Source organism: Panthera tigris, chromosome E3 (genome assembly GCF_018350195.1).
Source record: "Panthera tigris isolate Pti1 chromosome E3, P.tigris_Pti1_mat1.1, whole genome shotgun sequence".
Taxonomy (NCBI): domain Eukaryota; kingdom Metazoa; phylum Chordata; class Mammalia; order Carnivora; family Felidae; genus Panthera; species Panthera tigris.
Genome location: NC_056675.1, coordinates 10,148,319 through 10,160,299, shown reverse-complemented (window position 1 = coordinate 10,160,299; position 11,981 = coordinate 10,148,319). Strand labels below are relative to the sequence as shown.

The 11,981-nt window shown below is 51.8% G+C and overlaps 1 protein-coding gene and 1 non-coding gene across 2 annotated transcripts; both read right to left on the bottom strand.

Annotated features, from left to right (window-relative positions):
* Window positions 1–230: 230 nt before the first annotated feature.
* On the bottom strand, window positions 231–11,931 carry BUD23 (BUD23 rRNA methyltransferase and ribosome maturation factor). The gene is made up of 12 exons (XM_007073878.3): window positions 11,828–11,931; window positions 11,693–11,730; window positions 10,283–10,378; window positions 10,108–10,190; window positions 9,913–10,009; window positions 7,216–7,312; window positions 6,102–6,152; window positions 5,341–5,426; window positions 5,101–5,146; window positions 4,870–4,928; window positions 630–719; window positions 231–485 (listed from the first exon to the last, which is right to left on the bottom strand). The coding sequence occupies exons 1-12, from the start codon at window positions 11,873–11,875 to the stop codon at window positions 431–433; spliced, it is 846 nt and encodes a 281-aa protein (XP_007073940.1). The 5' UTR covers window positions 11,876–11,931; the 3' UTR covers window positions 231–430.
* Window positions 1,181–1,311, bottom strand: LOC122234803. The gene has a single exon (XR_006212754.1).
* Window positions 11,932–11,981: the final 50 nt, after the last annotated feature.

The following is an 11,981-nucleotide window of genomic DNA, read 5'->3' as shown; positions in this document are numbered from 1 at the left end:
CAGAACAGTGGGTCCCACGGATACTTTGACCCCACCCATTTTTCCCAAATTTGCCTAGTGCTGGGATAAACAGACCAAAATTCAATCTACCTGTGTTCCTTGTAGGTTAAAATAGGGTGCTTTTCATACACTCAAGTTCTTCGAGCCTCTTTTGGATCAGGGGAATCAAGTACTCGGAGAAACTCGAGATTTGTTCAGGATCCCAGAGCTAGAAAATGCCAGAGCCACAGTTCCACAGAAAGTGGTTTATTGCTTTTAGAACAAAATAAGATGCTTTTAGAACTTTTGTTAGTAAAGAAAAACGGTTAGAACTTGAAAACATTTCTAAAACCATGTTTTGTCAGCGGATGCAAGTAGGCACTTCGACAGAGAAAACTGCCCGCTTGCAACTGTGCAGACCCGAGCTGCCCGGTTACATGGAGCCAACGGCTTAGAAGCGGGGCTTGCGCTTGCGGCCGGTGTACTGGGTGTCGGGTCTGACCTCCCTGTGGCAAGGAGACAAGGGGGCGGTCTCAGAAAAAAGAACAAAGGACCTACCTCAGGGACCCTTTCAAGTGCAGACTACCCCTTGGTGGCCACAGACCGCCCCCTCCCCCCATCCCCAGCCTGTCCCCAGCCCAGGCACTCACTTGCCCTGCCGCCTGCGGCGCTCCTTCTTCTCCAGCACCCACTCACGGCTCTTCCTCACCACCCCGCGCCTCGCCATCCTGCGCTGGATCCTATGCGGGAAACACAGCTCTCAGGGCACGGGTGGAACTCACGTGGCACTCAAGCTAGTCCACGCAGGGAAAAATAGCGGTCCTCCCCGGGGCAGGCGGCCTCCGATGCCCCTGCCACAGAAGTCCCTGCTTCTGGACACCTCTCCTCCCCCAGTGATATCCCCTGGGGCCAAAGCAGTTATCTGGTAGAAGAGCGGGAGGTGAGAAGCCCCACTCCCTCACGGGCATCTTTGTGGCAGCGACCACCTGTTTAGGTGTGTTCCCTTGTTAGGTGCTGCCTGTCGGGCAGGCAGGGGGCCGAGCTACTTTTAGGGCAACACGGGCCGGGGTCAGCCCTTGAGAGCCTGGCACTGCCAAGGACAGCCAGAGGCCCGATGCCCAGCGCTGCCGACTTCGGACCCTAGTCCGGCTGCGGGGTCGGCGTGCCTGGCATAGACCACGTGGGGGTTCCCAGCAACGACAGATGTCTGAGGCAGGAAAACAAGGCTGTCAGCTCACGGCAGCCGCGACAAGGATCCTCAAGCACTGATGTTGGCCTCCAGCCCTGGCTGAGGAGAAAAGGGACCCCTCACAGCCCCATGGGAGAGAGGCCCTGGGAACAGGGAGAAGCCTTTTGTCCCTAAACCACATCCCCACCTGGCAGCTGGGCTCAAACGATTTCCAGCATAATTCCTGCCACGGAGGACCGCTCGCCATTTGAGTAACAACCATTTCCCGAGCACCTGAGCGCCGAACCCATGGATGTCCTACGGCAGATACGAACCAGGCTTGCCCTTGAAGAGCCCACGACTGGGCCAGGGCAGGGACCAGCCACACCAGGCAAAGCGAGTGCAGAGACCCAGCAGCTACTGAGGGAATGACACGGAAAGGAAAAGCAGAGTCTGCGAAAAACAAGAAGGCTGCTGAGATAAGCGGGCGTTTCTGCAAGCCGAAGGTGGGGCGGCAGCAAGACCAGAAGAACCACGCAAGGGTGCGGCACTGAAAGGACCGAGGGAGAATTAGGGAACAAGAGTCCCGTGTGCCAGGCGAGAGAAGGGGAGGGGTCCAAGTGAGATCCTGAGGGTCCAAAGCACAAGTTCCCTCCTTGCATGAGGGCCAGTGCAGGCCGGATTCCAGCACAGACCCTGTTTGCAGCTACTTCTCATCTGTTCTGACCTAACAATAAAAGTCGGAATCATTAAAAACTAAAAAAACTCAGGGGCTTGGTCGGTTGAGCATCTGACTTGATTTTGGTTCAAGTCATGATCTCGTGGTTCGTGGGATCAAGCTCCGTGTCAGGCTCTGAACTCAGCATGAATCCTGCTTAAGAATCTCTCTCCCCCCTCTGCCCCTCTCCCCTGCTCACACACTCTCTCCCTTCCTCTAAAATAGAAAGTTAAGGGCGCCTGGGTGGCTCAGTCGCTTCAGTGTCGGACTTCAGCTCAGGTCATCATCTTGCGGTTTGTGAGTTTGAGCCCCACATTAGGCTGGCTGCTGTCAGTGCAGAGCCTGCTTTGGATCCTCTGTTCCCCCCTCTTTGTGCCCCTCCATTGTTCACGCTTTCTCTCAAAACTGAGTAAAAACACATGAAAAAATTTTAAAAAGAAAAAAATCTTAGAATCTCACTTGGCTGGGCCAGTTCACGGAGGTGTGGATACAGGCAAGGAGTGTGCTCTCCCATCAGTAAGCAGTGGGCGGCCAATGAGGTTTCACAACAAAGAAGTGAGACAATGTGATCTAGACACTTCAGCACGTACAGGCAGTGGTGCATGAAAGAAACATTAAGAATGCCCACAACCAGGGGGGCAGGAGTCTGAGGCACCAAGTGCAAAGCAGGAGGCAGCTGACAACAGGGGGCTGGAAGTACAGGACTAATGATCAAGGGTCTGTAAGGAAGGACAAGCTGGGTGGCAAGCTGGGAGCCATACAAGTAATGATGAGAAAGAGTCATGGGGGCAGATAAGAGCAGCAGGTGGGGGCAGTGAGCGAGGGCCCCAGACCAAAGGTGCCAAGAAGGAAGTTGGGCAGTAGTGGCAAATGCCACAGGTGGACCGAGTCATCAGAGAGAGTCAGAGAGACTAACAAGAATGATTAGACAAAACGACAAGAACACGACAAGGCCAGATCATCGTCCCAAAGGACAACAGCCCCCTGCCGCCCCCTGCCCCCTCCCCACCCCCCGAGCCGAGGACTCACAGAGCGAGTGCCCACAGAGCCAGGGAGACAGGCTGTGCCGGGCACTGTGCCGGGTCTGCCCACACACACGCGCTCTGCTCCTCCACACGCTGCCCGGGTGCTGGCATTATCCCCTTGCTGAACAGCCGAGAAACGGACGCTTACCTAAGTTTACAGTTACACGTCGTCTGTAGACCCCAGTGTGAGGACAAGAGGGATTCTATGGTGGATGGAGGGGGCTGAACCACGTGCACATCCTCCGTGAGGTGGGAGAGGGCGCCACTTGCTGGGAGCAAGTGGTGGGTGCCTTAGAGCAGAAAACATCTAGGAGAGCACCACCCCCCCCCCCCCCCCCCCCCCCGGCCTGCAAATCCCCATGGGGAACACGGGCTGAGGAAGCTAACAGAGATGACCGTGGGGAGGTCAGGGGGCTCCACTCTGGAGTGGACACAAGGAATACACTTGTGATCTTCACCACCCGTGGCCTTCCTGACCAGTTCTCTGTGCATTTTTCCCCTTAAATGTCTTAAAAGTCTTCAGACTTCTCACTCACATCAACCAGAACTAAGAAATAACCTCCTTCACTGCCTTACCATCAATTATCCAGTCAGCGAACACTGGAAACCTTTCACTAATAATAAGCCCCTACTCTGGGATCAGGGACACACCAGCAGAGCCCAAGTCCTCCTTCTGGCTGGGGAGACACAGAACCAGCAAGCAAACAAACACACAGGATTCAGAACAGTGAAAGGTGGTACGGAAAATAAAGGGTAAGGAGAACTCACCAAGGATACTGGAACAGATAAAGGGCAACGTGTGATTTCCCTTTCTCAAAAATTAAAGGAAAAAGAAAGAATTCACCTTGCTGCTGTGCAGAAAATAAATTCAAAGAGGCAAAGTGGAGAGAGGCCAGTGCCGCAGCTTCCACACTCCAGGCAAGGACGGTGGGGGTTCAGACCAGGGGAGGGGACCGGCTGTCACCCGGACAAACACAGAGGACTGGTCAGATGTGAGGTAAGAAAGACAAGAATGACTGTGCGGGGAAGGACAGAGGAAGGCAGTCTTGGTGTGAAAAACAAGAGCTGGGTTTTGTTCCCAATACTTGTGGGAAGCCTAGGTATGGATACTTAGGAGGCAGTTAGGAAAATGGAGGTGGGGTTGAGACCATAGGCATAAACCCAAAGCAACGAACCTAGAGTTGGTGATTAAGGCGGCAGAGAGAGAAAGGGTCCGGGCTGGGCCCCAGAGTGCTCGGAGAAAGAGGAGCCAGCAAGCTGAGGACAAAACCAGGATGGCAGGCAGGAGGCCGAACTGGGAAAAGCATCGAGGGAGTGGCTGGCTGTTGCCAGTGCCCAAGAACAGGCAGGTTAAGAGGAGGACAAGAGAGAAAGCGGACTGAGAAGCAGCCACAGATTTGGCAAGACAGAGGCTGGCGTGGCCTTGAGAAAAGCAATCCGTGAGGAGACGGAGGGGGGAGCAGAGACGAGTGACAGAATGGTGTGGTGGAGCAAGCGGCACATGTGAGACGTGACCGAGAGGGAAGCCCATGCACGAGGGGGCGCGGCGGGGGGAGTGAGGGCGCTTCGGGAGGAGACAGAAGAAACAGGGTCTCTGCAAACTGAGGGAATGACCCAGGAGAGTAAACATGAGGACACAGGAGCGGGGAGGGAGAGAGAGCCAAGAGGGGACAGAGGCCAGGATGCAGGTGGCAGAGGCAGCCTCGGGGAGGGAGGAGACAACCCGGCAGTCCTGGCAATAGGGAAGGCAGAGAGAGGAAGGAAAGATGGTGGCGTGGCTGTCCACAGACATCCAGAAGGGCCCCTGCTGCCCAGCCTGAGGCAGGAGCGGGCACAGGCCCACAGGGTTCCCCACTGTTACCACCCTGGTGTCACTGCCACGCTTGAACCTAAGAGACCTGGTGCAAGCAGAGAGCCACGTAGGACGACCCCGGCAGAAGCAAGCCCCCGCACTCCAGGCAGGGGTGACAACTGCTCACCTCTCACTCGTGAACGCAGACTCCGTGGCCTCCTCTTCATCGGTAGTTTCGGTCAGGGCCTGCGGGGACCAGCGTGCTCTTAGGTCAAGTCAACCTGGAGATCTCTCAACCCACCTGCCCCACCCCAGAAGGTCAGGCCACCCGGGCCTGAGTCCTCCCAACAGGTACCAGGCCCAGCCCCACAAGAAGGGAATCTAAAGGACACGAGCCTGCAAACTCTGGATCCCTCACCTTTGGCAGAAAGGTCGAAGGCCCAGAAAACAAACAGAGGTAGAACCTGAAACCAGAAAAGTACAGAGTGAGGGCTGGGCTCATAAAGCCACGCACAGGTACAAGTCTCCACACTCCTTCCCATGAACAGGTGCAGAATGTGTAAGCCCCGGTGACCCAGCCGAGCACTCCTCTGGCCCACTCATCACCCCAACGCCCTCTCTGCTCAACGCGGACAGTGCACTAGCCCCCAGCACTCACTTCTTTGCCTTGGCGCTGTTGGGGAAATCCACCACCACGCCACCAGTGAAGCCAGCCTTGGTGGCCTGGATCGTGATCAGCTCCAACTGAGAAGAAAACGGCAGCGAGTCAGGCAGGGTGACTGGGGGAGCACACAGCTTCCACTCCACTCCTTTCGAGAAGCCAGTCTGCCCCCCAGGGCGGACCCTACCCAGGAGAGCTGAAGGTCTTCATCAAACTGTTCCCAATTCTGAGTCCCCAAAAGGCGTATACACAGGAAAGCGCAGGCTGGAACAGCAACTCCCCTGGTTCTCACTTTTCTAGCCCAGGGACCCGTCTCCCTGCTCCCATCTCAGGAATGAAAGGCCACCATTCAGGAAACAAACTCCTTCAAGTTAGGGGCCGGGGACAGCTCACCACTGGCCTATCAGGGTCTGCACCTGTATCTCCTCATCCCCATGGCGTGACAACCGGCCACAGAACAGACAGCTGTTGCCATCCTATCAAATCCTCCCCCCACTGCCATTCATTTGGTTACAGCAATCAGACACATCCTCGTAACTGTAACACCACAGATCAGCCGAGAGAACACACAGGTCCTATCCTACCCCGCAGAAACCTCTCCCTCAGGTACTCACTCCCTACTTTTCCCACCAGTCAGCAACAATCTCCTTGTCCCGTCACCTCCCAACAGCAAGAGGGCAGGTGAGGGAGGCACAGGACAGCTTACCTGTTCTGGGTCTCTCCCCCTCCCCGGCACCTCCAGTAGCCAAGGCGCTCACCTGCTCAGAGTTCTCAGGATACAGCTGCAGGACAGCCCGGGCTCCACGGACCTATAAGCCACAGAAACATCACTCTCCTACAAACATACCATGGGCTCAGGGCCCAACACTTCTCTCTTCCTCGTGCACTAAATATCTGAAATCCCACTGTGCACGTGACCCTGTTCTCAGGGCTGGGGATGTAGCCGTGAACAAAAGAGAGAGCGCCTGAACTGAAGGCCCGCTGCGGTGAGAAAGGCAGCTGATACATGGTGGTGACTTAGTGCCAAGAAGAAAACCAAATCAGGACAAAGGAATGGTAAGTGACAGGAGACTATTGGGTTTATTTTTGGCTCAAGGAAGGCCTCTCTCTGAGGAGCACTTGGGCAGAGTCCTGACTGTAACAGGGAGCTGGCTGAACATAGAAGGGAAAACCATTTCCACAGAAAGGCAAACACAAAGGCCGTCAGAACCTCAGATTAACCCCAGTGTGTGTGTGTGCAACAGAAACCACGTAACACACAAGGACAGCCAGCCATCCACAAGAAACAACCCATTCTAGGAAAACCAGGGATGAAGTGAGGTGATTAAGAAGAACCAAGATATACCTGGCCTGCTCCAAAAAGGAAAAGAACTCATTTTTAGGACTTAAAATCTCAAACTATCAATTGATCCTATTAAACAACTGAAATCAACACCATCAGTTACAAAAATAAAAAGCTACTGAAGGCTCTGTCTGTGATAAATAACCCTTCTGCACCCCATCTGAGCATCAGCAGTAGGGGAGAGGGAGGGTGGGAGTCACAGGATGTAAGCACTCTGCGTGCCCTGGACATGAGGTCTCTGTCCTCACTCCGTGGAGTCCGTGCCCCTACACCAACTTCCGATTAAAATTTAGTGCAGCCAGACACAGGAACTGTGATCAGTCTCAGACACCACCATCTTCTGCCATTTCATTAGGGAGCGTCAGACCACCAAGCTCTCTCTTTAGGCCAAGACAGGAGAACCATGATAAGGTCCTGCCACCCCATGCAGTACCATTTGAATGGCTTTCCCCTGGGAAACTTCCTACTCCGTTACTGCCTATAGAAGGGAGAAGCGGCCAGCCCAGACTGGGAGACGATCTCATACTCACCAGGACAGAGTAAAGAGAAGAAAAAAAGCAGTATAGGCGCTTGGCAGGGATGTCAGACTTCTTATTTGCATTACAGAGCCACTGGACAGCAGAAATGCTGAGAAAGGAAAGGACCCCAGTCAGGACAAGTACCAACATGCACTGCTCTCTCCAGCCTCTTCAAGACTCTAACACCACACACAATCCTTGAGCCCCAGGTGAAACCCTCCTGCCTATAACTCTCTTTCTGGGCCTGTGCAGATCCACTCCAGGTCACCATTCTATAATACCGGATGGAGGAGAGTAGAGAGAAGGTTGGCATTAGCTTCCTTGTAGCCAATCTAAACCAGTATTTTCTCAACCTTGTTTCTCCATGCAGCTCAAATTTAAAATTCCTCAGTGTGTCAAGGCTCTCTGCCACCTACCCCTTCATTCCCTTCCTCTAATCAAGGGAAAACCCCTTTATAGTATGTACACAAAGGCACTCATTCACTTATTCTCCTCTTCAATCGGTTCCTTCAACTGTACCTGTTAGGTGTCTTCACCATCCCCAGATTTAAAACCCTCAAGCAACTATTATGTACTCCACTCAGGTGTTTCCCCCTTCACTGCTGTGTACACACATGAATGGAAGCCCAAACCCCACTTGTCTGTCCAACTGCCTCTCCCAGGTTTTACCTTCCTCTACCACTCTCCTGGTCAGCACTCATCAGCACCTCCAGCTTGCTTCAACAACCTAACTAATCTCTCCTTTCTTTTCCTTTTTTTTTTTTAATTTGAAGGAGTGGGGGAGCACATGCAAGCTAGCAGGGGAATAGGGGCAGAGAGAGTGACAGAGAGAGAGAGAGAGAGAGAGAGAACGAATCTTAAGTAGGCTCAATGCTCAGCACAGAGCCCGACACGGGGGTTAGCCCCACAACCCTGGTATCACGACCTAAGCCGAAATCAAGAGTCGGCCCCTCAACCAACCAAGCCACCCAGATGCCCCTCTCCTCTCCTCTCCTCTCAATAATCTTCCCAAAATACAGCTCTGATCTGGTTACTCCCTAGCTTCCCATCAATTACTGAATAAAGCTCAAACTTCTCAGCACGGAATTTAAAAAGCTCTCATTCTTGAGGTGCCTGGGTGGCTCAGTAGGTTAAGTGTCCAACTCTTGAGATCGGCCCCTGAGTCGGGCTCTGTGCTGACAGCTTGGAGGAGCCTACGTGGGATTCTCTTTCTCCCTCTCTCTGTCCCTCCTTTCCTTGCATGCACCTGCATGCATGCTCTCTCTCTCAATAAACAAACTTAAAAAAACACCTCTGGTCTTCCCCACAATCTATCAGGTTCCTTTCCCTGGGCACTTCTGTGCCTTCGTTCACACTGTTCCTTCCCTCAGAGCCCCATCCCCAGTCCCAGGACTATCCAAGTTTCTCTGAGCCTTCAAGGCACAACCCCAGCCCCTCCTCCTCCTCAAGGCTTCCCCGTGCTCTCTAGCTTTTCTTCACCGCTCTGGTGGGTCCCACAACTCTGGTCCCACCCCACACTCAACTTCATGTTTAGCTGTATGGCCCCTGTCTTATAGCACCTGACACACCACGAAGAGTTAAAAATTAAAAGAAAGGGGGGCGCCTGGGTGGCTCAGTCGGTTAAGCATCCGACTTCAGCTCAGGTCATGATCTCACAGTTCGTGGGTTCGAGCCCCGCATCGGGCTCTGTGCTGACGGCTCAGAGCCTGGAGCCTGTTTCGGATTCTGTGTCTCCCTCTCTTTCTGCCCCTCCCCCACTTGCACTCTGTCTCTCTGTCTCAAAAACAAACGATAAAAAAAAATTAAAAGGACTGTGTTGTATTTCCACAAACCTCGCAGCACCTTGTACCATGTCTTACATATAACAAATGCTAAAAAAAAAAAAAAAAAAAAAATAGTAAGTTTGCCATACTCTCTCAAAAACAAATAAAAAGTGACTACTTACTCCTAAAACATACAGACAGTATCACTGGCCTTTGGTTTGCTGCAGCTTAGAACAATTTCACTCAACCGTTACTAAAAAGCAATTGCTTTCCTTGAAATGATTTCCCCCACTCTTGTTCCCAGATGTAAACTAATCCCTTACCCTAGAAGAAAATCTTCAAATCTACATTTTTACTGCTTACCCAGATCCCTAATGCTCAACCCACAATCACAGGATTAAAGCTGACTTCTTCCCCTATCCCCTACCCTCCACCCATCGACAAAGAGAACAGAGAATACACCAAATAATCAACAATTTACCACAGGACACAAAGAACAACTTCATGTTTCTAACAGTCACTTCAACGTTCTAAGATCTGTTATCGAAGTACTACGTAAAGGCTCAAAACTTAACCCAGACAACCCAAAAAGGACTAAGCCACTGAAGAAACTGGCAAATCCCGGACCACTCTCCATTACAGTTAGTCAAAAAGAAGGAAACGAGATGGCTGCTGGGGCCCACAAGATGGCTCCTAGAGGTGTCAGAAGCCACCTCTCCACCACCCTCCAACAAAGCACAGAGAATCTATAATCTATACCAGTGGTACCTGAACCTGGCAGCGCAAGACGATCAAAGGAGTAGACCGTTTCAAAATATAAAAAATGCGTAATATAAAAACTGCTCTAACCAGGGATGTGTATTTCTAAGTCTCCTGTGTAACTCTGCACAACCAGTTTAGGAAGCACTGACCTGCAGGCCTAAAAGCAGGAACTGAAGACTCTTACCTGATACAACCATCAAAGGTGCCTGGTTTGAAGGGAATGCCCTGGCCCATGTCCCCCAGAAGCAAGTCTCCCTCAGTGTCTCGGTCCAAGGCCGCATCTACATTGGACGATAATACGTCAGGAAAACAGACGACGCGCAGCTGCTCAGTACTCATGAAGCGTAGTCTGCTCCAATGCTAAGTAGCACATCCTTACCCAGCATGGCAGGGCTGATGTCGATGCCCACCCAATAGTGCCCCTCATCCGAGAGATAATCTCCACTCAGCCCAGAACCACATCTGGAAGACACAATAAAAACAGGAACTCAATAGCGTGAGCAGGAAAGACACTCCTCCACCTGGACAAGCTGAACTAGGCCCCAGGATCTCACCCAATATCCAACAGGTAACAGGGCTGACCCTCGGGCAGATAAAGGAGCTCCAATGCGCGCCCAGCCATCTTGGTCTGGACATCAATCATCCGTGAGCTGGGAAGGCAGAAAACACAAGTGATAAAAGAGTTCTGGGCTAAAACATTGCTCAGAGCAAAAGAAGAGAAAGAGAACAAGGCACAATCACCCTGAGGTACTGTCCCAGTCACCATACCCAACTACACCTATTTAAAAGCGACCCCCAAAGTCCATGTAATACAGCAACAAGTTATTTTGCGACACAAATTACAACTTTGCCGGCTGCAAAACTGATGTGAAGGGAATAAATCGCTTAGCTAATGACTATTGCCTCTTTTCAACTCCATATGGTTCTGATATGTTTATTACTTAAAAACACGTTTTCTGGAAAAATTACCCACCATAGTTTCTCTCCTGTATAAAGCTCAACAAGGTACAACAAAAATCCATAGCAGTTGCTACCCATGAGAAATATAATGCAAGCCACGTGGGACTTTCTTAGTGCCGTGATTAAAATGAAATACTAAAATTAATTGTAATAGTTTACCCAACCCAATAATCCTGGTAATATATCTTAACCCGATGTGCTCCAAATAGCATTTCAACACATCGTCAACATAAAAGAGGTAAAATGTTAACATTTTCTTCACAGTAACTCACTCAGACCAAACATGACTTCAAAAGAGAATACTGCCTCTTAACAAAACGGATCTTTGGCGTTCTCTGCCTTTCCCAAGATCAAGAGGAAGAATCGCACTGAATTCTGCAGCTGGGAAAAAAGCTTATGTTGCTACATAATGACAACCGGATCAGAGATTTCTGCTGGCCTTGGTCTTGGACTCTAATTTGAATGGAAAAGTGGAGAACAGTTATCTCTAGAATAGTGGTATCAGAGAGAGCAGGCTTGGAAGTCCCTGTTCTAGCCTTCACCTGTTAAATGACTCTATGCTTAACACAAGTTAACTGCCCCCCTGAAATTCAGATACGACACCAACACTTGTCATAAGACCTTAATGATAATGCAAACAGGGGCACACAGCATTCTGGGAATACTACTTCCTCCCCCTCAATAACACTGACCCCCCTACACGTATCCACCGCCCCTGCCGATTTTACCGCATGCTTCAAACAAGCTGTCACATGAAACTTTGAGAACCCCCTGGAGAAAGTACGCATGATTCACCTCCATTTTAATGCTAAGTTCACCGAGGCCCAGAGGGTTCCGAGATTTACTCAAAAGTTGCCTTTCCCACCGTAAAAAATAGGATCGATCCGGGTCCCTTCCTTCCCCAACACCCCAAACTCTTGCGTGCTTTCCAAGTAGCGCCAGCTATCAGGGTAACTTGCCGGCCCCCGAACCCCGACGCCGCGCAACATCTAGGCTCCCCTTACTTGCGCACGTATTTCCGGGCTTCATTCTTGTCATAAAACTGCGGGAAAGAAAAAGAGAAGAGTAGTATAGAAGGAATCAAGACGCGAGGGCCTTAAATGGAGGAGAGAAGGACGCGCGCGAGCCGCAAGCCTCACCAGCTCCGGGGGCCCGCCGTGCTCCGGTCTCTTCCCGCGGAAAGCCATCCCCACGCCTCAGCCGCGAGACTCCCGCTAGTGTTCCGGGAACCCGGCTTTTACGTCTTCGGCCCCGCTCCCGCCCAAAAACACGCATGCTCCACCTTTCTCCCCG